At 42.1% G+C, this 23,870-nt stretch overlaps 1 protein-coding gene across 1 annotated transcript in view; it reads right to left on the reverse strand.

The window, feature by feature from the left end:
* LOC311041873 (uromodulin-like) overlaps positions 1–22,087 on the reverse strand; it is a gene marked incomplete at its 5' end in the record, with an annotated part of 26,147 nt that extends 4,060 nt beyond the window's left edge. The window contains 7 exons of the mRNA XM_084052357.1: positions 15,809–15,884; positions 15,984–16,143; positions 18,004–18,246; positions 18,586–18,734; positions 20,693–20,889; positions 21,389–21,484; positions 22,006–22,087. Of these exons, the coding sequence (XP_083908483.1) occupies positions 15,809–15,884; positions 15,984–16,143; positions 18,004–18,246; positions 18,586–18,734; positions 20,693–20,889; positions 21,389–21,484; positions 22,006–22,087 (1,003 nt within the window). The remainder of the gene's footprint in view (positions 1–15,808; positions 15,885–15,983; positions 16,144–18,003; positions 18,247–18,585; positions 18,735–20,692; positions 20,890–21,388; positions 21,485–22,005) is intronic.
* Positions 22,088–23,870: the final 1,783 nt, after the last annotated feature.

Here is a 23,870-nt window from a genome sequence, read left to right on the forward strand (position 1 = left end):
TCGTTGCAGGTGTAGTGGTCGTTGTAGGCGTTGTAGTTGTTGTCGTTGCAGGCGTTGTAGTTGTAGTCGTTGTAGTAGTTGTAGTTGTTATTACTGTAAAGTGGAAAAAAACACTCATGCCTTCAACGCTACCAAACAAACCACTATAATTACAGCATGATGTGAATTACTAAAATATGAAACAAAGACACTGTATGATGCCAGAAATAGAACTGTTTAGCAGATGTGTATACAGTTCTGTATGTCTGCTTGGACACTAGACCATGAACAGATGTGTATTGTACTGTATGTCCACCTTGGAGGTCTGTGCAACAGAAACATGGGATTGGTAGCTACTATGAATACAATGAACTATGAAACACGGGATTGGATAGCGCTCGGGTGGTGCAGGGGTGAAGTCTCTGCCGACCACCACGGAGGTTGTGGGTTCAAATCCACGTGGCGCGCCCGGCTTTTTCGAGCGAACACAACAAGAACACCATTGGCCCGTGTTCGTTCGGGCGAGGGAAGCCGGGCGGGGAGGGTGATATTGGTCATGGCACGTACTCCTACGGGCTGGGGCGACACCTGTCAGCAGGGAGTGTTGGGCGGGAGTAGTAGGACGAAGGCTCTGCGTCCTCCAGGTGGGGGCTCCTCACTGGCAGGTGAGTCAGTAGGATACAACAGCAGTGACAACACAGAAATGTGTGTGGAGATGAATCAATTGCCATAACGACTCAATTGGGGAGAAAAAGGGGTAAAAAATAATTGGCTACTCTAAATAATATATAAATATATATATAATATATAATAAAACATGATGTCGGTATAGCTACTATGAATAAAATGGACTTTGAAACATGGGGTTGGTACAGGAGCTACCATGAATAAAATGGACAATGAAAGGCAATGTCATGAAGCACAGAACATAATAACATAATATAATTAATAATATACTAAAAGCGTATTTGTATGATTTTGCAGACCTCTGCCTGGGTTGTGCCTCCCCACCAAATAAAACCTGCCCAAAATAGAGAATATGACTCTCTATCCATGAGTTTCCAGTGTCCCATGAGGCCTTGTGTGAATTATGGGCATCACTTCCTGTTGTCAGTCATTCAATTAATTTGAATCAGCAGTGTGGAGGCAGATCTAGTAGTGTATAAGTAAGAGACTAATATGACCCTTTTAGATTTGTGTCAGGTTGTGTTCCCACGTTATTGTTGACTTACACGGATCACTCAAATGAATTGAATGACTGACAACAGGAAGTGATGCCCATAATTCACACAAACACATTTCCCCAAAAAGCTACCTAGGAAACATGTGGATATACACCGGTAGGCCTGGTCCAAGCAGGCGTTGCCATAGTCTTCATTAGCCAGATCCCACAACTCTATTTTCTGCCTCCTCCGTCCTATACATCATGTCTGAACGTACATCACTGCAGTGTTTATTAACAGAGTTAAACCTAGTGGTATTTAGGCCATGTGAAGTTCACAAGATGGTCACATATTTCGGCAGGTCACCCATTTCACCGTAACACGAGGAACGAGGAATCAGGACGTAGGAGGCGAGGAGCAGAACATTGAGTATAAGATCTGACTACTGACTCCAAAACAAATAACCCCGCCTCCCCACCCACTGCAAAATAATAATGCAAGATAAACCAACAACAAAACACTCAGTTATGAATCTAATATGATTTTGATGATTTTCTGACAGAGCCAGACTTTGTGTGGACTGAAATATACCTTGAATTGGACAGATGTTGTTCTGCAAAGTCTGCCTGACTCCATCGAGAGCTCGAAAGTTGGTCACTCGAAACACATGCTTCGATGGATCGGTAGCAATGGTGTCCAACTCTGCTCTTGCACCAGCATCATTAAAGGCGCTTCCAACCTAAGGATACCAAGACACAGTGGTTACAGTGTTGTGAAGGACAATGTTACGGTATCAATTTTAAGTTATTGGTGTATAATTCTAGGCTCATGTTGACATTGATACTCTCATTGTGCATTCAAAACTGAGCATGTTTTTAAACTAAATAGTCTTAGTAATTAATCCTCAAGGTTGAGATCAGGGTGTCTTTATGTTCAATCTTGTGTTAGTACAGAAGAGTAGAATTATTGTATTAGACACATTGTAACAACATTAAATATAGTAATAGTAAGAAACATGCACGCACACCTACATGCACACACGCCTGCGCGCACGCACGCACGCACGCACGCACGCACGCACGCACGCACGCACGCACGCACACACACACACACACACACACACACACACAGTTGCAGTTGCAGTTGCAGTTGTCAAGGCCCTCTGGCTCTGCTAACAGCTTCATCAGTGGATAGTACTCTCTGTTGTATTAGCTACAGGTATGTAAAAAACATTTACATTATAATTCATTTAGTAATTTGTTTAAGTACATTTCAAAATGATGACAACTTACCCCAATGGCAAAAAGAATAATGCCCTGCCTTGCAGCTAAGGCAGCAGCATTAGGTAAGTCGTTCCGATCACTAGATGATCCATCAGTAATGACTATCAGGAACTTGTTCACGTTTGGTCTTGATCCTCTTCTCCCTGAAAAAACACGTTGGCTGTCGGAATAAAAGACAAAAAAAAAACTGTACTTGCAAACTCTTGTCATAAAATGTTTGACGTGTGGTATGTTGTCAAGATACAGGCACTTACACAACATGTCGAATTCCTTTAGCTGTATTAGTCCCTCCATTTTGTCGAGTAATACGATTAATTTGAGATTCCCAAGATCCTGAGGTGGCAAAATTATCAAAATGACGGTGGATGGTGGGGTTTGTTGAGTATTCGGCAACTGCAAACTGTAAACACACAGAAACACACTGAACTCAGTGAAATATACAATATTCTGCTATTACAGTGAAGCAATTGAAAAGCTCGGGGGGGAAAAGCCTGTATAATCAGTGCTATTTTAAATGCCATCAATCATTCAAGATCAAAGTAAACTCCTACAGACGAATGCTGTTGAGAACTATAATCAACTAATTTGCAATGTATTTATTGTTTCAGATAAGATGGATGGTTATCCCATCATTGATGATGCAATGTAAACATGACATCTAATGTTCTATAATAGTATGTACAGCTTTACAGTGCTGGACCTTTTTTATCTGATTATCATGTTTTCAGCATCATAGAAGATGGCCAAGTTTGGAGGAAAACTCTTTATCCTTTTTAAGTTATAACTTGACTTTGCTAGACCCACCTGTGTAGCTTGTCCCAGGCCCAGCAGTGAGCGAATCACACTTTTAACAAAGGCCTTCATTATGTTGAAATCACTGGAGGAAACACTGCCTGAGCCATCCAGCAAGAATGCAATGTCTGCTGCTGCCCCAGGACACGCTGTTAAAAGATGTAGAAAAATAGAATAATTATGCTATGTTTCTATGCAACTTTTACACGTCTTGATGATTTTGTTTTAAGGAAATTCGTATTTCAATATGTGTGTCAAAGACAGGACACGTACATTTGGTGTCTGGATGCCATCAATCTTTTGATCCAGCAATATTTGTGTTGCAAATTATTCATTTGATTGAGTTATTCAGCGATACAGTGTCAAAATGTCCTGCAGTGCAACTTTTTTAACAAAGTATCCAAAGATATTGGATACTTCGTAAAAAAAAAAAAAAAAAAAGATTTTCATACGAAAACACTTACTTACATAGACAGTAACAGTAATGGTTAAAAAATCGTAAAAAAACAAGTCTCAGGTAGAAAGTCATATTTCATGCAGCTGCCCTGCATAATATATGCCATTATTATTATTGTTATTATTATTATTATTATTATTATTATTATTATTATTATTATTATTACCCTTATTATTATTATTATTATTATTATTATTATATAGAAGAATATATTTGAAAACAAGCATCTATTGAGCATAAGTAATTATAATATATACACATATTAATAGAGTACTATAAAGAAAAAACATTTTTAGAGAAAACGTGGTATAGAGCAATACGATAATACATGACAAAATGCCAAGAGACACATTTGAACCATTGACCAAAAAAACATCTGTTTAGGTGGTAGACATACCAACCAGGACACCCACCTTATATTAATGTTAATAAGTAGACATTAGAGGTGGGTTACCTTGGCTGGGCTGGGCTTCAGTAGCATGATGTATGAACAGAACCAACAAAACAGCTGAAACTCTCACCATGGTCCACATCCTGGAGATCTGACACCAACCTGTTGGAGATATAATGTTTTTTTTAGACAGACTACAACACCACAAAAAAATATATAAATTGTCTTTTCAAAACATGTAACATGCTGAAATCTTTAGGGCTTAGATGCCAATATTGTAAAATAAGTTCTCGCCTATTCTCTTACCTTGCAGAGGTTGTGTTTAAGATCCAACCTGGAGTAGAGAATTTATACCTGTAGAGCTCAACCCACTTTGAGGGCAGTCACCAAAAATACGAAATCCTGCTGGACTACCCTTTAACGTAAAATTAGCAATATGCAAATGTAACTTTTTTTTTCTTGACATCCAATCTTTTCTTCCTCACACCATCGCTACGTGTCACTTATTTATCGATGCCAGTTTCCTTCTCTTTTACACCAGTTGTATAACCAGTTACAATTGTGTTTTATTTGATTTTATGCAGTGACAGGACAACATCTATAACAAAACATCATGTACTAGTTAAGAAATAATACATTTTCCCACCTACAGTAAATACACCATAGATAATCTAAATAACATTGTATTAATTAAGTAAGTAAGTAAGTAAGTAAGTCACTAAATAAAGACTACCAGCTCAGTGGCCTTGTGGTTCGAATATCTGCCCTGAGGCTGAGAGTTCGATTCCCCGGCCGGGTCATACCAAAGACTTTAAAAATGAGACCCAATGCCTCCCTGCTTGACACTAAGCATCAAGGGGTGGATTTGGGGTAAGTCCTTGGGACAGGGTCTGTACTTGTACATCAAGCTGACGCTACAGAAACAGGAGATAGGTTCCTGACCTATGTTCGCTTGGCCAAGCTTACTTACCTATAAGTAAAGAATAGGAAAATGTAGTTGCACGGTTTTATTTGACAATAATGTTCAAAGTCTTGTAATTATATAAACATTTAAATAATAATGCCTATAATCGTTATTGAGAATCAGCATGAGAAAAGAAAATGCAAAGGAAATTCAGTGTTTTATAAATGACGATGTAATGCATCCACTAAATTAGAACAATAATGCAATACACAATATTTTTCTGATGGGTCACACATTTGGCTAACTTTCCCTAACTATAAAGTTCAGCCGGCCGGCAGACCACGTCGTCACGCTCATGAAACTGTGACTCATAACCATATAAGAAATTGGTCCACAGCCCAGCTTCTGTCCATTTGACAGGTTATGATATTGTTCTGTCTGGAAATGAAAAAAAAACAAAGCAAAAAACGAATCAACGTATCCGTCTGGCTCTAAACAATCTAACTATATCAAATAGGATTTAGTGTTCATGGAAGGATATAGAAACAGGTGTTTGTCACATACAGTAGTTACGATATTACCTATATGTCGTATTTATTCATTCATTCTTTTTCTTTTTTTCCATTTTTTTCTTTTTTTTTGGGGGGGGGGGGGGGGCTCAGTAACAGGGGTCTCCATGTCTCCCTGTCTGATTGGATACCAACTGCATCCAATCAGGAGAGAGAACTCATACAGGATATAAGATAAAGAAGTTAAATTGGAAGTGATGACACAAAGAAATGGGCACACAATTTTTTAACTGGAACACTATAAACTTGAAGGTGATAAATGGGTACTCTCTCCTGATTGGTTGAAAATGTGCAACCCATCTGAAAATGTAAAAAGCTGGAGAGACGAGATTACTGAACAAACACTCTACAGAGTAGCCAACTTTTCACACGGGTGCCAACATTGGCACAGGGGAGGGTGATCACTGGCACACTGGCATAAGTGTGAGAGAGAGGATTTTTCTTTTAAATAAAATACTACAAAAAATAAATTGTCAAAACTATGTCCCCTCACACCTGTATGCAAATTACATCCTGCACATAATTCTACAATCATTTAAACTATAACTCTAACTGGGGAGGGAATCCCCAGTACAATGTGAAAGAAAATATTTAAAAAGAATAAGAAGAAAATAATGATAAAGAAAAACATCACATGGATGCACCTGGGACGTATGTAGCCTGGGGTCGACGGGTGTTTCGGGTCTCGCAACAACATACACCCTCGCCCAGGTGACCCAGCCGGGGTTGATCAAGCCCCGACTTATTAGTGCAGGAACAAACCCTCAAAAAGAGCCTTAGTTTTTGAGATACCCCTCCCCGGGGTAGAACAAAACGGGACATTGTTTTTTCATATCTTTAGGATGTCCCATATCACATCTAGTTCTACCCCTGATAAAGAGTTGGACCAAAGTTACAAGTATATATTGCCCAGAAAAGTCACCTTTTTGCTATTTCCACCAATTTAAGGCCTTATATAAAAGGCTGCTGATTCACTATAGAACCACATATTGGCATTCCGATTGTTTTGGGATGTAGGGACACTACCTGTAGACCATCTGTGCAAGTATGATCTAAAAACAACCAGCAGGTAGAAAATGACAGAGGATTTACTTGGAACTCCCACTTTCAGGGTAGAAGTTTTTTTTTGCCTTTGTGGTGAGTCACTTCATGGATCAATTTCATGACTTTTGCAGTAAAAGTAAAACTTGGGACAATCCATTTCATGAAGGGGACATCCTAAATATATGAAAAAACAATGTCCCGTTTTGTTCTACCCCGGGGAGGGGTATAGTCAACTTTTGGGGTTTTGGTTCCTGCACTATATGTCCCAGTAGCTACCCACGGTCAGTCCTCTTAGGGAAAGACAGGGCCACTCATTCTGCTTCTCCGGAACTACTCTGACGGGACTGGGGAGAGGAGAGGCTCGGGCACGTGGAGGGACTAGGCTCTGTGGATGGCCTCCTGGCCGGGCTCCTCCTTCGTCTCACACACCCCCACACAATGTGGGGGTGGAGCTGGACTCCTTGTCGGTAGTGTCTGAGAGGAGGATGCTGTCCGTTGCATGAACCCATCAAGACGTGCATTAATTGATCAACCTACAATGACAGCATAACAGCACCTGGCAAATGTTAGTTTGCCAGGTAGTTTTTTTTTACATCCAATCTTTTCTTCCTCACGCCATCGCTACGTGTCTTATTTATCGATGCCAGTTTCCTTCTCTTTTACACCAGTTGTATAACCAGTTACAATTGTGTTTTATTTTATTTTATGCAGCTGCAGGACAACAAAACAGCATGTACTAGTTTAGAAATAATACTTTTCCCACCTACAGTAAAAATACACCATTCATAATAATCTAAATAACATTGTATTAATTAAGTAAGTAAGGAAATAAAGACTACCAGCTCTGTGGCCTTTTGGTTTGAGTGTCCAACCTGAAACTTAGAGGTCGGTATACATTTGAAAACTTGTGAAATGAGACATTCTGCATAATGAGTACTTTTTACTTTTGGTACTTTAAGTATATTTTGATACCAATACTTTTGCACATTTACAACATTTAGAATTCTGGACTGTTACTTGTAATAGAGTATTTCTACAGTGCAGTATTGATACTTTTACTTAAGTAAAACATGTCAGTGCTTTTTTCCACCACTTCCTATAGCGGTCCGGGCACTCAGGCTCCAATGCAGTGTGGACAGTGTGTCGACAGTGTGTCCTGGGTCTGTATCCCCGTGTGTCCTGGGTCTGCTCCCCGCCTTTCTCTCCCCATGTCCTGTCTATATACTGCGTGTCGCTCCCCGCCTCTCTCTCCCCATGTCCTGTCTATATACTGTATACTATCAAAATAAAGGGGATGTACTTGCACATCAAGCTGCCTCACGCTACAGAAACAAGAGATAAAAACAAAAAAAAACAAATCAACATTATCCGGCAATGACACAAATAAATGAGAACACACAATTTGATCTGGAACACTATCAACTTGAAGGTGATAAATGGGTACTCTCTCCTGATTGGTTGAACATGTGCAACCCATCTGAAAATGTATTGTCTGTTCATTAAAAAGCTGGAGAGACGAGATTACTGAACAAACACTCTACAGAGTAGGCAACCTTAGGCACTGGTGCCAACATTGGCACAGGGGAGGGTGATCACTGGGCACACTCGCATATGTGTGAGAGAGAGGATTTTTCTTTTAAAATAAAATACTACAAAAAAGAAATTGTCAATTAAATGATGTCCCCTCACACCTGATGCAAATGACATCCTGCACAGAATTCTACATTCATTCAAACTCCTAACCCTAAAATATTTCAAAAGAAGAAGGAAAGAATAAGGATAAAGAAAAACATCACATGGATGCACCTGGGACGTATCATCAGTGTTGTAGCCTGGGGTCATAGGGTGTTTCGGGTCTCGCAACAACATACACCCTCGCTCAGGTGACCCAGCCGGGGTTGATCAAGCCCCGACTTATGTCCCAGTAGCTGCCCACGGTCAGTCCTCTTAGGGAAAGACAGGGCCACTCAATCTGGTAATGTATATGGGATATCAAAATCTGTTGGAAATATTTTATCTTGATGTGTCATAATTAAATATAATGTTTATATGGCACACTGACTATCAAGAAAATAAAAACATGGCACTTCATGTCAAAAGGGTTGCTCTACAATGATTGCTATTAGAATAATGCTTTTAACAAAACAAAACCAAAGAAATGTTTTGTTTTTACCAAAAAGTATCGCTTACCCTACCTTTAATATCAATCACCAACAGAATCAGTAAACTGATTAAGAAGGCCAGACACACTGTGGGGGTGGAGCTGGACTCCCTGTCGGTAGTGTCTGAGAGGAGGATGCTGTCCTTTGCATGAACCCATGAAGACGAGCATTACTTTATCAACCTACAATGACAGCAATGACAGCACTTGGCAAATGTAACTTCGTTTTTTTCGACATCCAATCTTCTCTTCCTCACGCCATCGCTACGTGTCACTTATTTATGGATGCCAGTTTCCTTCTCTTTTACACCAGTTGTATAACCAGTTACAGTTGAGTTTTATTTTATTTCATTCAGCTGCAGGACAACAAAACAGCATGTACTAGTTCAGAAATAATACCATTTCCCACGTACAGTAAAAAATACACCATACATAATCTAAATAACATTGTATTAATTAAGTAAGGAAATAAAGACTGTGCCAGTTCAGTGGCCTTTTGGTTAGAGTGTCCGACCTGAAACTGAGAGGTCGTTGTTCGATTCCTGGCATGTGCTTGTAGATCTGCTATTTTCTCAAGATTGTTATACATTTGAAAACTTGTGAAATGGGACATTCTGCATAATGAGTACTTTTTACTTTTGGTACTTTAAGTACATTTTTATATCAATACTTTTGTACATTTACTCAAGTAAATTTAGAATTCTGGACTTTTAGTTGTAATAGAGTATTTCTACATTGCAGTATTGATACTTTTAATTAAGTAAAACATGTGAGTGCTTTTTTCCACCACTTCCGATAGCGGTCCGGGCACTCCAGGCATCCAGACGAATTTGCTGCGTGTCACTCCCCGTCTCTCTCCCCATGTCCTGTCTATATACTGTATACTATCAAATTCAATAAAGCGGGTGTTCTTCCACATCAAGCTGCCTCACGCTACAGACACAAGAGATAGGCTCCTGCCCTAGGGGCCACATAGCTCGGAACAAGGCTTGCTCATGGCCAATATAACACTGTGATGCATCACACACACTTCTTCTAAGTTCTTTGACAGATCAGTTACTAACAAATATAGTTTCCAGCAGGCCAATGGCAAATGCAGGGATTGTGTTTTGCCCATGTGTGTGTGTGTGTGTGTGTGTGTGTGTGTGTGTGTGTGTGTGTGTGTGTGTGTGTGTGTGTGTGTGTGTGTGTGTGTCTGTCTGTCTGTCTGTCTGTCTGTCTGTCTGTCTGTCTGTCTGTCTGTCTGTCTGTCTGTCTGTCTGTCTGTCTGTCTGTCTGTCTGTCTGTCTGTCTGTTGAGTGGGTCTAATCTTGGAAACCATTGGACCGATCAGTGCCACATTTCTTGTTCACTGGGGCTTACCTCCAATCCAACTGTTATGACCCCAGGGTCATATAAGTATTTTCCTGTGTGTTACCCTATGTCTTTCTCCCTCGTGCGTGTGTGTGTGTGTGCGTGTGTGTGTGCGTGTGTGTGTGTGTGTGTGTGTGTGTGTGTGTGTGTGTGTGTGTGCGTGCGTGCGTGCGTGCGTGCGTGCGTGCGTGCGTGCGTGCGTGTGTGTGTCCTGACTTCTTGGTCAACACCAAATGTGGGTCCAGTTGAAACCTGTTAAGAATCACTGATCAAGAAAGACTGAAAGACCACTGACCAATGTACCCTGCAGATCAGTGTGCTGTGCTGCTGCTTATGGCGTGTGTAATGGATCAAAGTTTTGTACTAAAGAGTGTACAGTGATCTTCAACAGACACCGTCAGGCTGGATGAAGCCTTAGCTCAATCACTAGTGTGACAGCCTGTGAGTCCGAAGGTTGAACGTTCGATTCCTGTCTATGACCATGGGTTGACAAAATAAAGCAATTATACAAATAGGTTCAAATGGGCAAATAGTTTCTCACACACACACATACACACAAACGCACGCACTCACGCAGGCACACATTCTCTCACTCACACACACGCACACACTCACAAACGTGCCCTTGAACGTGACCTTCGCGTTGGCTCAGAGCAAAAGCAACAACAAAAAAATACAACCTATAATAGTGTAAGAGCATGCAGGCAATAATAATAAGTAAAGACCAAGTAAAACTAAATCATTCACATATTTCTATGTTAACATATTAAATAACCCCATCTTTTTTTCCTTTCTTGCATTTTTGCCTTTTCATTTCATATGAAAGTAGTAGAGTTTGGGAAATATAACTTACTAGAGTTTCGGGGGGCTACGCCCCCCTCAACCCCAGCCGCGCACGGGGCCCAGCCGTGTGTATATTGGGGGACCCAAATCGCCGGAGTGAAACTGTGGAAAAAAATTTTTGAAAAAGGAAAAAATTTGAAGAAATAATATTTGTTATGTTTCAGGGGGTCCACAGGGGGTCCGCGGACCCCCTGATGGTCCACTGACCCCCTGTGGAGTGTTGGGACGCGCGGGGACACCCCTGGAACATTGCGGACCATTTCGGTGTTTTTTTTTTTTTTCATGAAGGTGGTTGCTTGTTTCTGGCACAGGCTGTGCAAACCTGGCAACCCAGCGCATGCTGCCGCACGTTTAAGTGGCGTAGCGTCATGAGGGTCAGTGGGGCCGTGGCTCGGTCAGTGAAGACCCTGTAGTGCGGATGATATGTGGCATAGAGGGGCAGATTGTAAATCCACAGAGGAAACATCCGTGGGCTACCATTGGTTCAGCGATGTGTGCGGTCGCCCTGCGGCCCCTCCTCCTCCACCAATGTGCAGTATTGAGAGCCCTGACGTCACAACAATTGGAGCGATGGGCACTGCACTGTGGTTGGTTAGGGTACACCTAGGGCCCAGGTAGAACCCAGTTAAAGCCTGCATGGGCAAACCCAGTTAGGACCCGCCTTGGTCCCACATAAACATGGCTAGTTGGGGCCCACCTAAGGGCCAGGTAGAAGCTACTTATAGCCTGCATGGGCATCGCAGTTGGGACTGAAGTGGATGCCGCTGACATTGCTGACATGGGGTCCATATGGTTTAGCCCACCTTGAAACCATATGGGAACTACGCTGGCATGCTGGCTGTAATGCAAACGCTGCATCATACCTGCAGTGTGTAGTTTGATGTTGTGTGTGTAGCAGATATACCTGCAGTGTGTAGATCAATGTCCATAGGAAAGTCAATGCCCAGCAGTGTTTTTTTTCCCCAGCAGAGTTTCTAGTGTCTCTGTGTCTCTCTGGAAGAGGTTGCACATGAACTCTGCAGCCGCACTGAGGCGCTGCAACACAAACACTCTGACATTAAGCTGCTTCACACAACAAACAGCAGCACCACGCTGCTGTTTGTCCAAAAGACACAATATCTGCTCTCCCACCGACGTCATGTGTTCATTTATCGACAGCCGTACAGACTCCTTTTGACACATTTTACGTCGTTTATCCAGCTCTCACTGACTCTCCACATCGGGCTGTTATTTTGCTGCGATCAAGTCAACGATGTGAGAGATTAGCTATCACAGACGGACGGACAGGGGGTGAAACATAGTCTTGCGCCATGCCTTTCGGCCTGGCGGAGACAATAAAAAACCGAAAGTAAAGGAAATGGCCATTTCTGCAACAGAAGTAGTCAATAAACTATGCTATGAAAACATGGGCCACATTGGCAAAGAATGTAAGAAAGAGGCAATCATGTAGAAAATAGCCGATCTCCAAGCTTACAAAGCCTCTGAACGTGAGGCGTTTCGAGCTTGTAGATCGGCTATTTTCACAATATTTACTTGTGGAACGGAGTCAAACAGAATGGGGGGGTCCCAGATCAAGTACGTGTATTTGGGGGGGGGGGGGGGCCGCGTGAAAGGGTTGATAAACACTGCTCTAATCGGAGCGAAATTATCTGAAATTACTACATGACCATAATGCAGCCTAACATGCGTTGGACGGGGCGGTCCTGCCATTACGTTAGTTACTGTAGTTGCTGTGGAGCGACATAGTTCTCCAGAAGACACACACAAACATACACCATCTACAATGGACGAACTGGGCAGCAATATAGACATTCACCACACGAACGTGCATTGTTGACAAAGTGATTGCACAGCCGCTGCAGGCATGACAACCAGGTTAGCGTTAGCGACATGGCAGCTATCACAGCGCCCTGTCCGTCGTGCTGCAACTGCCTGTGATGGCTACAGCAGTAACAGCAAGCTGTCTGCGATGCCATTGTCTGGAGACTGCTCTTAGCGTGACACGACCAATGAGAGTGAGCGCTGTAGTTGTTGCTAAGATACGGTGGCGTCTCTGCCCCATAGCTTGTAGATGTCTCACACATGATTGGCGTAGGCTGCGTTGCCAGGTCTGACTTTGTGTCTAAGCAATGGTCGGCTGATTTTTGCGCGCCTTTGGGCTCGTTTGCATTGTGCGCACGGCAGCGCTTGTTTAGCGTACGTCAGCGCGACGTGGCAACGGACGTGGCAACGTGAAAGGTGATTGGCTGGTGAAAAGAAACACCCGACGTTACACCAGAAATGGTGCCTGGAGAAAATGGTGACCAAAAAAAAAGTGTGGAAAAAAAGGAAAAAAACCCCGCAGCGGCTGCGTGCTGTTGTGGTGATGAGGTCGTGCGCACGGTAAACGGTACGAAGCTGCCTCCCCTTCCGTTTTGTCCGACATTTGGTGAGTAGAATTAATTATGTTGCGCGGTGGAAAAGGTGTATTGAGCAGTGAGATGTCCCCTACGCGAGGCGTAAATTCAGCGCGGCCGGCGTGGCGAGTCAGTTGGCGACATGTGGTCTGGCGGTGCGTTGTTTAGTCGATAATAGAGCTGTGGGGTGTGGACACCGAGGGTGCGGAAGTTGGTCGCCATTTATATAGTTAGATATAATATCAAAAAAGGAATTTTTAAAAAAAATCCAAAAAGGTAGCACATCCAAAAATGTCAATTAAATGGAGGACAAATTACTCACATTTCCACTTTTTTATTGGCACACCAATAAAGTGAACGCTTACGCGTTTCGGCTATGAGCCTTCCTCAGCCTTCTGAGGAAGGCTCATAGCCGAAACGCGTAAGCGTTCACTTTATTGGTGTGCCAATAAAAAAGTGGAAATGTGAGTAATTTGTCCTCCATTTAATTGACATTTTTGGATGTGCTACCTTTTTGGATTTTTTTTAAAAATTCCTTTTTTGATATGTATACTGACTTTGGGTCTAGCACTCCACTGAGAAAACCCATTGTTGATGCGCAACCTCTTTTTCTTATATAACTTATATAATATTTAGTTTTGTTGTCACGGTCTTGGCCTCTGCCCCTGCCCAGTGTGTCCTTCTCTGTCCAGTTCTGCCCCTGATCCACACCCCCCCCCCCCCCCTCTCAGTGTGGTCTTGATTGAGAGACTAGTTCCACCTGGGCAACCAGCTGAGTGTGTCTGAGTTAATGAGACAGCCAGAGTATAAAGGTGCTGTGTGCTTAGTTAAAGGAGAATTCCGTTCATTTTAAGTGTTATGTTTGATGTGCGTCAAATCACTTACCAACGTAGAAATGAAAATCGCGTGACTCCACAAATCCCCCTATCGGCGCTAAAACTCCGAGAAGCTAACGGCTAATAACAGAACGAGCTAATGCTGGTTGCCTGTTTCTCTCCCGACCTGGCAACCTGGGGCTGCCATGCAGAGAGATAAGCAGCCCCAGCATTAGCTCGTTCTGTTATTAGCCGTTAGCTTCTCGGAGTTTTAGCGCCTGTTACATTATCATGGGACTCAACAATGAGTACTAGAAGCAAAAAAACAGACTTTGCATTTGTTAAAATAGGCGAATTTGGGCTATCCAGCATCCTACTATCATGACAACGGTGGGGGTCGATAGGGGGATTTGTGGAGTCACGCGATTTTCATTTCTACGTTGGTAAGTGATTTGACGCACATCAAACATAACACTTAAAATGAACGGAATTCTCCTTTAAGTTGCAATTATTTGTTCTCTGTTCATATGCTGCCTCGTTCTCTTATTCGAGTTGCTGTGTTGGAAGAGTATTTCTGATTTGACTTCTGCCTTTATTTCAAGAATGTGTTCTACATTTTGGGTTCTGCCTTTCATCCCTGGGTTAGTGTGACAGTGTCGTGCCTGAAAGTAACTACTGGGTGCCACTATAGAACAAATTATAACATTTTCTCACAAATGCAAGAGGCAGACTAACTACAAAAGAGTGTTTATAATGGACACATTTATAATGGATCAAAGTTATGTACGAAATAGAGTACAGACATTTATAATGGATCAAAGTTTGCAATGCTCAGCATTATGTGCAGCAGACAGTGTAGAACCTGTAGGCTAACAAAATAAAGCAGTTATACAAATAGGTTCAAATGGGCAAATAGTTACACACACACGCACACGCACACTAAGCCAACCATGTTTTGGTGGGAGCGCGCCCTTACAAGTAAAAGTCCGGAATTCAAAATTTACTTGAGTAAAAGTACAAAAGCATTGTCATCAAAATGTACTTAAAATACAAAAAGTAAAAGTAGTCATTCTGCAGAATGTCTTATTTCAAGTTTTCAAATGTATAATTATTTTTGAAAATAGCAGATCTACAAGCTCACTGTGTGTGTGTGTGTGTGTGTGTGTGTGTGTGTGTGTGTGTGTGTGTGTGTGTGTGTGTGTGTGTGTGTGTGTGTGTGTGTGTGTGTCTATTGCGAGGCGCAGCTCAGGAGGGCAGCTGGTTGTCGGAAAAAAACACAGCACAGTCCCTTTAAATGAATCAAATCACTATTTAATTGTTATCATTATAATTGATTTGCAGTATTTGTTTATTTTTTTCAGAAGAGAAATGCAAAAATTGTTAATGATTAGGTAGATTAGATTAATCATAACGTAGCATATTTCTGAAACATACGCACCAAAAAGAAACCTTAATTCATGAAACCATACAATTATACGATTAGAAAATTGGAATATACTGGAGTCAGTTAAAGATGTCCACTGGTTCACTCCAATAGCTTGTCCCCTGAAGATGCACAGCAAAGAGAAAAACAATCCACTTTAACATTGAGTTGTCAGCACTTCAGATCCTTGTATTTCATAAATACTGTCTTTGTTATTGTTGTTCTTGATACTCACAGGTGATTGGTCCAATGGTGATGGGTTTGAAGGGTACAGATGTGGAAACAGAGCGACGACGCCTCCCTGAGCAAACCTGTGAATGGTGAAGGAATAGCAGTAAGCACACAGTTTGCTACTGACTTAACTGTCTGGTGTGAAACAGCAGAGTGTGGAAAGAAAGTGTGAAACTTACAGGAGAACATGAGGAGGCTCTCTGGTCACACAGGTGGAGGCTGCAGTGAAGGTAGATATCTCTGTAGTCTCCATGGAACAGGAAGAGCAGGGCAGAGAAACGAGCCTGGAGGGAAGAGCCGCTCTCAACCACTGTCACCTGACGACGGTTGGTAGAACACCTGGAGAAAAGAAGGGTCACTTAAGGGTATTCATATTGGATATTTACCACACAAACCCTTACCCCCCGCTTCTACCAAATTCTCTCTTTCATTGTCTCCGCCAGGCCGAAAGGCATGGCGAGAGAGTATGTTTTTCACCCCGTCCGTCCGTGTGTCCGTGTGTTTGTGTGTGTGTGTGTGTGTGTGTGTGTGTGTGTGTGTGTGTGTGTGTGTGTGTGTGTGTCATAGACTGTATAAATGAGATGGACAAACCCCCTCCGCTGCTTTCTACAGACCGAAAATGAAGCCGATTGTTGCAAGACTGTAGGTCCGCCATCTTTCAATACGCGTCAGAATGAGACCAGACCATTATTGGTTGGGTAGCTTGTCAATCAAGAGCGGGGGGCGGGGAATGAATGCTATTGGTTGTGTAGCTTGTCAATCAAATCATCCCGCCCCTCCTAGAGAATAGCCTACTTTATCGTCAATTTTATAATAAATAGGACCATAATTTAGCAAAACGCATATCCTGATGATTGAAAGGAGACTTTAAACTAGCGACTGGAAGCATATAGAATTTATGACCATTTTTATTACAGTAAGAAAATCTAGTCTAAAGTTTGTCAAAAAACCCATTCACTTGCGTTAAAATAAATTCTTTCTGACACCGCAGGTCGGCGCAGGGTAAAACAGCGCCACTCTGGCCATTTTGTCGGCCTCATCGTAAATATCTAAGACTTGCCCCTTGGTGTGTGTGTGTGTCCGTCCGTCCATCTGTCTGTGAACAGCTAATCTCCGGCACCGTTGGCCCGGTCGCTGCTAAACTGTGCACACACACTCCCTGGATGCCAATTCAGAACCTCTGCCCCAAATATTTCTCATGGCCCTTTTATAGGGCCACCAGGAGGCCGATTTGTGCAAAACATATTTTTTAACAGTACTCCTACAGATTTTGTCCAAAAATCACGCAAATCGCTACACAGTATCTCTAAAGTCATTAAACAAAACGGGTCGTTCAGATTTTTCATATTCCATCCTGATTGGCTAAAAAATGTCTTCCAAAGTTTGCAGGAGTGCTCCATTTTGAACAAAATGCCTCAAATCATGAACACAGCATGCAATATCCGTGAAATTTTGCACGCATATTTCCATTAGGCCGAGGACGAAATGCCACTTGAACATTTTCCAATCAGCCTCATGGTGGCTCTATAATACGATTCGTGTTTTTACCTATAACTGCACCAATCTGTGTAAAACTTTGTATGCACACTCCCTAGAGGTCAACAAAAAACCTTTGCCCTGCATTTTTCACATTTGCCTTTTATAGCGCCACCAGGAGGTCAACTTATGTAAAACACATTATTTTATACTACTCCTTCCAATTCTATCCAAATTTCACGCAAATCGGTACACATGATCTCTATTCATGTGATCAAGACGGATGTGTTTGATTTTTCATATTCTATCCTGATTGGCTAGGATTGACATCTAAAGTTTGCATTATTGGCTTGTTTTGAACAAAATTCCGCAAATCATGAACGCACTGTCCGATTGCGGTCAAACTATGCACGAACATTCACACTATGTTGAGGAACAAATGCCACCCTTTTAACATTGGCCTGTTAAAGCGCCACCAGCAGGTCTAATTTAGCAAAACAAATGTTTTTAATAAAATGCCTCAAATCATGAATGCAGTCAAGGTCCAATTGTCGTGCAAGGCCTAAGAACAAATGGCACCCTTTTCACATTGGCTTATTATAGCGCCACCAGGAGGCCACAATAGCCTACCTGACCTGGCGGAGACCTGTGCTCCGAGGAGCACTTTTTCTAGTTGTTTATTGTGACACAAACCATCTGCTGAGGCTGAAGAATGAAACATACTTGTTTTGAATAAGGAAGTGTCTCATGAGGTCATCAGTGTTGGAGGAGTGAGTGGCGTAGCAGTCGTCCAGAACGACCTCAAAACTTGGATCTGTTTCTCCTACAGATACTCCTACATACAGGGCAGAGCCCACAGGCAGGGTGACTGGGCCTGCTGGGTAAGGCTCTGTGTAGTTTGAGTTTTTGAACAAGGACATGGAGACGTTGGTTGGTAAACCCTCACCTATCATGGCACCTTCAAGCCTGTTAAGAAAACAATTAAAGGTTCAAACTACATCTGTCATACAGTTAAGTGTCTCGCTCAGGGCCACGTCAACACGGCCGAGGTTGGGAACTCAACCTGGGACCTTGTACTTCCTAGGCGGGCTCTCTACACGTTCAGCTATGGCCGCCCAGCAGCAACTAGAGGCCATTACAACAAATATGAACTAGTACAGAATGGACACTTTGACACTTTTGTTTTATATTAGACAATTCTGCACATTTTGCTGTGTGTGTGTGTGTGTGCGTGCGTGCGTGCGTGCGTGCGTGCGTGCGTGCGTGCGTGCGTGCCAATAGCGACTTTGAAAATAGGTTATTTACTCAAGGTTTGGTCTGATAGCCACATCTAGGCTGGTCTCTGTGTCCAGAGGATAGACACAGGAGAAGGGAAAACTCACAGGAAGTGAGAAATCAGGAGGAGATTTGTAGATAAATACACTGTTGGAGTAGATGGCATGGGTGTTGTTGGTCTGAAAGACAGAGGTTTACTGAATGGTCAGTGAATTATCTAGCCAGCTGGAAACAAAGTACCAGTATACACATAATTAAACAGTAACTATATCAAGTCATACGTAAGAAGGTACTGTAATACAATAATACGTCTAGGAATCTAAAAGTCACACTAGCATTCCATATAGTATTAATACCATAGGTAGCAGTTCTTGAGGTATCTTGTCATGGCAAACTACCCATTCGATATTGAAACTAGAAAAAGTGTTCCTCGGAGCACAGGTCTCCCGCCAGGTCAGCGTCAGGTAGGTCATTGTGGGCCAGTAATGTTCGGAATTCGACAATCAGGATGGAATATAAAAAAGTCGGACGGAACCATCTTGATCACTTGACTGTAGAGATAATGTGTACTGATTTGCATGATGTTTGGACAAAATTTGTAGGAGTAATATAAAAAAGAAAAAACCGGCCTACTGGTGGCGCTATAATAGGGCAATGTTAAAAGGGTGGCGTTTGTTCTTCAACATAGTGCGAAAAGTTCCACCGCAATTGGATGCTGCATTCATGATTTGCGGCATTTCTTTGAAAATGGGCCACTCCTGCAAACTTTAGATGTCAATGTTAGCCAATCAGGATGGAATATGAAAAATCAAACAGATCCGTCTTGATCACATGACTATAGAGATCATGTGTACCGATGTGCGTGAAATTTGGATAAAATCTGAAGGCATAATCTAAAAAAATGTGTTTTACATAAGTTGGCCTCCTGGTGGCGCTATAAAAGGCTAATGTGAAACATGCAGGGCAGATGTTTTTCCTTGGCCTCTAGGGAGTATGCGTGCAAAGTTTCACGCAGATCGGTGCAGTTATAGTTAAAAACGCGAATCGGCCTTTTATAGCGCCACCATGAGGCTGATTTGAACATTTTCAAGTGGCATTTCTTCCTCGGCCTAGTGGGAATGTGCGTGTGAAATGTCACGGAAATCGCAAGCTGCGTTCATGATTTGAGGCATTTATTTCAAAACGGACCAATCCTGCAAACTTTGGCAGCCAACCTTAGCCAATCAGGATGGAATATGTAAAATCAGACAGATCTGTGTTGATCACATGACTATAGAGATACTGTGTACTGATTTGCGTGATGTTTGGATACAATCTGTGGGAGTAATATTAAAAAAATGGGTTTTGCACAAATCGGCCTCCTGGTGGCGCTATAACAGGGCAATGTAAAAAAAATTGGGGCAGAGGTAAATTTGAATTTGCATCCAGGGAGTGTGTGTGCACAGTTTCGCAGCGACCGGGCCAACGGTGCCGGAGATTAGCTGTTCAGGGACGGACGGACACACGGACGGACGGACGGACGGACAGGGGCTAAAACATACTCTCTCGGCATCCCTTTCGGCCTGGCGGAGACAATTATGTTGTGTGAACATTTTGGACTAAGGGTGGCACTAGAGGAAAGTCCACCAACATCAGTATGGTTTATCCTGATGTGTCTGCTTATTATATTACAAGATACTATCTTGTGTGCAATGTTAACATTTAGGCCTAAGGGTGGAACTAGAGGAAAGGTCATGGGGTCATTCAGACAGTACCAATGCTAAAGTGTGCTAGTGTCTGCATTCTATCAAAAAGCCAGAAAGAATGACTCCTTGGCTGCAAAGAGAGTTCCAGTTCTATGACATTGCTATCATTACAGCCTTGCTAATAGCAAGACTAAAAACGCATTGCATGCATTGTGTTTGACTCCTGTTCATAATCTCTGACCAACCACAACATGTGTTTGGTTTCCAAATATGTAATGTATTGTGGCCAACATCATCATGTGGTATAGCCACCTTACTGTATAACTAGACACATAACAAATCACAGGAGAAGAGGACAAGACAAGACCTTTTTTGTGAGAAAAATATGCTTCACAGCAAACAAAGACAATCATGTAACAACAACAACAACAAGTTATCAGACAAATCCTCACCGTCAATATGTTCCCACAGGTGTCAGCCTGACGTTCCACTTGGTACCACACTGTTCCATCACGCTCTGTGAAAGATGAGCACTGCGGCCTCTGCGGGTCGGCCAGGTGGCCAGAGGTTCCATTCAAACCAGAGGATTGCAGGCTGAATAGATTCAGGCCAATTTGGATTTGACTCTGACCACAAATGAGTTCAGGATCTGGAGGGCGATGGATTAAAGAGGAGAAACATACAGTAGGAAGGTAATTGGTCAAAGACATGAAACAAAGCAGACCTAATATATATTTTTAATTCTATAATTATGTTTATGTATTGGATTTAGATTCAAAATGTAAGGATTTAAAAATACTAAGTAAGTAACATTATTATTAACATTATTAGTAACATTATTATTTTAATTATGCTAATTGTTTTTAATACACATAAACAAATATGCAATACTTTTTTAAACTTAAGTAACTAATATAATAATCCCACAACATTTTAGATGAATGTATAATTCTAAATTATTAAATGTATGAATCTAAAAGCTATCAAATGTCCTACTGTGTATTACAGCTTTATTTTAAATATTTTATTCTAAGGTAAATACAGTAAAAGTACATTTACAAGTACAGGACTTAATGCAATTAAATAAAACATTTTCACGAATCCATAGGAACACAGTGGTTCATAATGGATAATATATTCATGTTTACCTTCATTGGGAGGTGTGGTCGTTCTAGGTGTAGTAGTCGTTGTAGGTGCAGTAGTAGTTCTAGGTGTTGTAGTCGTTGGTGCTGCAGTTGTTGTTACTGTAAAGTGGAAAGTAACACTCAGAACTTCAACGCTAACAAACAAACCACTATAATTACAGAATGACGTAAATTACTAGAATAAAGAAAGACACTGCATAATGCCAAAAATATAACTATTTAGCCGATGTCTCTACTGTAGGCTACTGTACAGTATGTCTATGTAGACACTAGACCATGAGCAGCTGTCCAAAACAGCCTTTTTTCCCCACCTCCGCAACATTCAGTGGAGGAAAGTAACAACGTACATGTACTCAAGTAGGCCTACTGTACTTAAGTACAATTTGGAGGAATTTTTACTTTACTGGAATATTTCCAGTAAATTTCCAGTCCGCGGAAGCGAAGGCGCTGGTGTCAGTGCGATAACACAGCGAGTTGTGAAGCTGTGGGAGACGTCCTTGATTGGGTTCCGACCCAAAGTCATAACAACAGGTGCCCATGAGGCGACACATTCTGCACAACTAGTACTTTTACTTTTGGTAATTTACTGTAAGTACATTTTGATGCCAATACTTTTGTACTTGCACAGGCCTGGTCCAAGCAGGAGGTGCCATAGTCTTCATTAGCCAGATCCCCAAACTCTAATTTCTGCCTCCTCGCCATGTTACAGTGAAATTGGTGACCTGACATAATATGTGACCATCTTGTGGACTTGACATACAGTAATGCCAATGTCTGAACGTACATCACTGCTGTGTTTATTGACAGAGTTAAACCTAGTGGTATTTAGGCCATGTCAAGTTCACAAGATGGTCACATATTTCGGGCAGGTCACCTATTTCACCGTAACACCGCCATGCTGGAGGACACAGGACCTAGGAAGCAAGGAGGCAGAACACTGAGTATAGGATTTGAGTACTGACTCCACTGACCCCCCCCCCCCACACACACACACACACACACACACACACACACACACACACACACACACACACACACACACACACACACACACACACACTGCAAAATAAACCAACAACAAACACTCCAAAGCCAGACTTTTTGTGGGGTTTTGAAATATACAGATGTTGTCCTCTAAAGTTTCCTTGATTTCATCAAGAGCTCCAAAGTTGGTCACTTGAAACACGTGCTTCGATGGATCAGTAGCAATGATGTCCAACTCTGCTCTTGTATCAGCATTATTAAAAGCACTTCCAACCTAAGGATACCAACGTTACAGCATAAATTATAGGTTATTATTGGTGTATAATTCTAGGCTCCTCTTGACAGTGATACTCTTATTGTTCAAAAGATATGGTAATTAATCCTCAAGCTCGAGGTCAAGGTGTCTTTTTTTTCTTTGTATTTTAACACACACACACACACACACACACACACACACACACACACACACACACACACACACACACACACACACAGTTGTCAAGGCCCTCTGGCTCTGCTAACAGCTTCATCAGTGGACAGTACTCTCTGTTGTATTAGCTACAGGTATGTAAAAAAAAAAAAAACTACAGTATAATGAATTAATTCATGGTTTTCATTCTATCCCTTTTCAAAATGATGAGTGAGTCTGACAACTTACCCCGATGGCAAATCGGATAATGCCCTTCTTTGCAGCTAGGGCAGCAGCATTAGGTAAGTCGCTTTGATCCTGAGACGCTCCATCAGTAATGACTATCAGGAACTTGTTCACGTTTGGTCTCGATCCTCTATTTCCTACAAAAACATCCTGGCTGTCGGAATAAAAGAGAGAAAAAAACTGTACTTGCAAACTCTTGTCATAAAATGTTTGACATTTGTGGTATGTTTTTTTTTTTTTTTTAATAATTTTTATCCCACGATTTTGTAACCCTTTTTTTTACACCCGGTGCCAATTTGCTAAGTGATCCTGGGCACTACACCCCCCCCCACCAGCCTAGGGAGGCCAGGGCCGAGCTCATGCCTCCTTCAATGCATGAGAGCCAACTGACCTTCTTGTCACCTGACAGGGGAGAGTTTCCCTGGTTGGACGTAGCGCGTGGAAGGAACACGTTATTCCAAACAGTTCCCTTCCCCTCCATCAGGCGCCCCGGCTGACCAGGGGGAGGCAGTATAGTGACCAGGATTACTACATGTTTTTGTGAGGGTATTAACTACCCTAGGAGACACGGGGAGAACATGCAAACTCCACACAGAGTAGGCCCTTTCGCCAATGACATTTGTGGTATGTTGTCAAGATAAAGGCACTTACACAACATGTCGAATTGCTTTAGCTGTAGAAGTACCTCCACCTAGTTGACTGATACGATCAATTTGAGATTCCCAAGATCCTGAGGTGGCAAAAGTATCAAAATAATAGTGGATGGTGGGGCTTCCTGAGTATTGGGCAACTGAGAACTGTAAACACATAGAAAAACACTGAAGTCACTGAATTATACAGAATTCT

This window comes from Gymnoscopelus microlampas (genome assembly GCF_963454915.1).
Source record: "Gymnoscopelus microlampas genome assembly, chromosome: 3".
In the NCBI taxonomy this organism is placed as follows: Eukaryota; Metazoa; Chordata; class Actinopteri; order Myctophiformes; family Myctophidae; genus Gymnoscopelus; species Gymnoscopelus microlampas.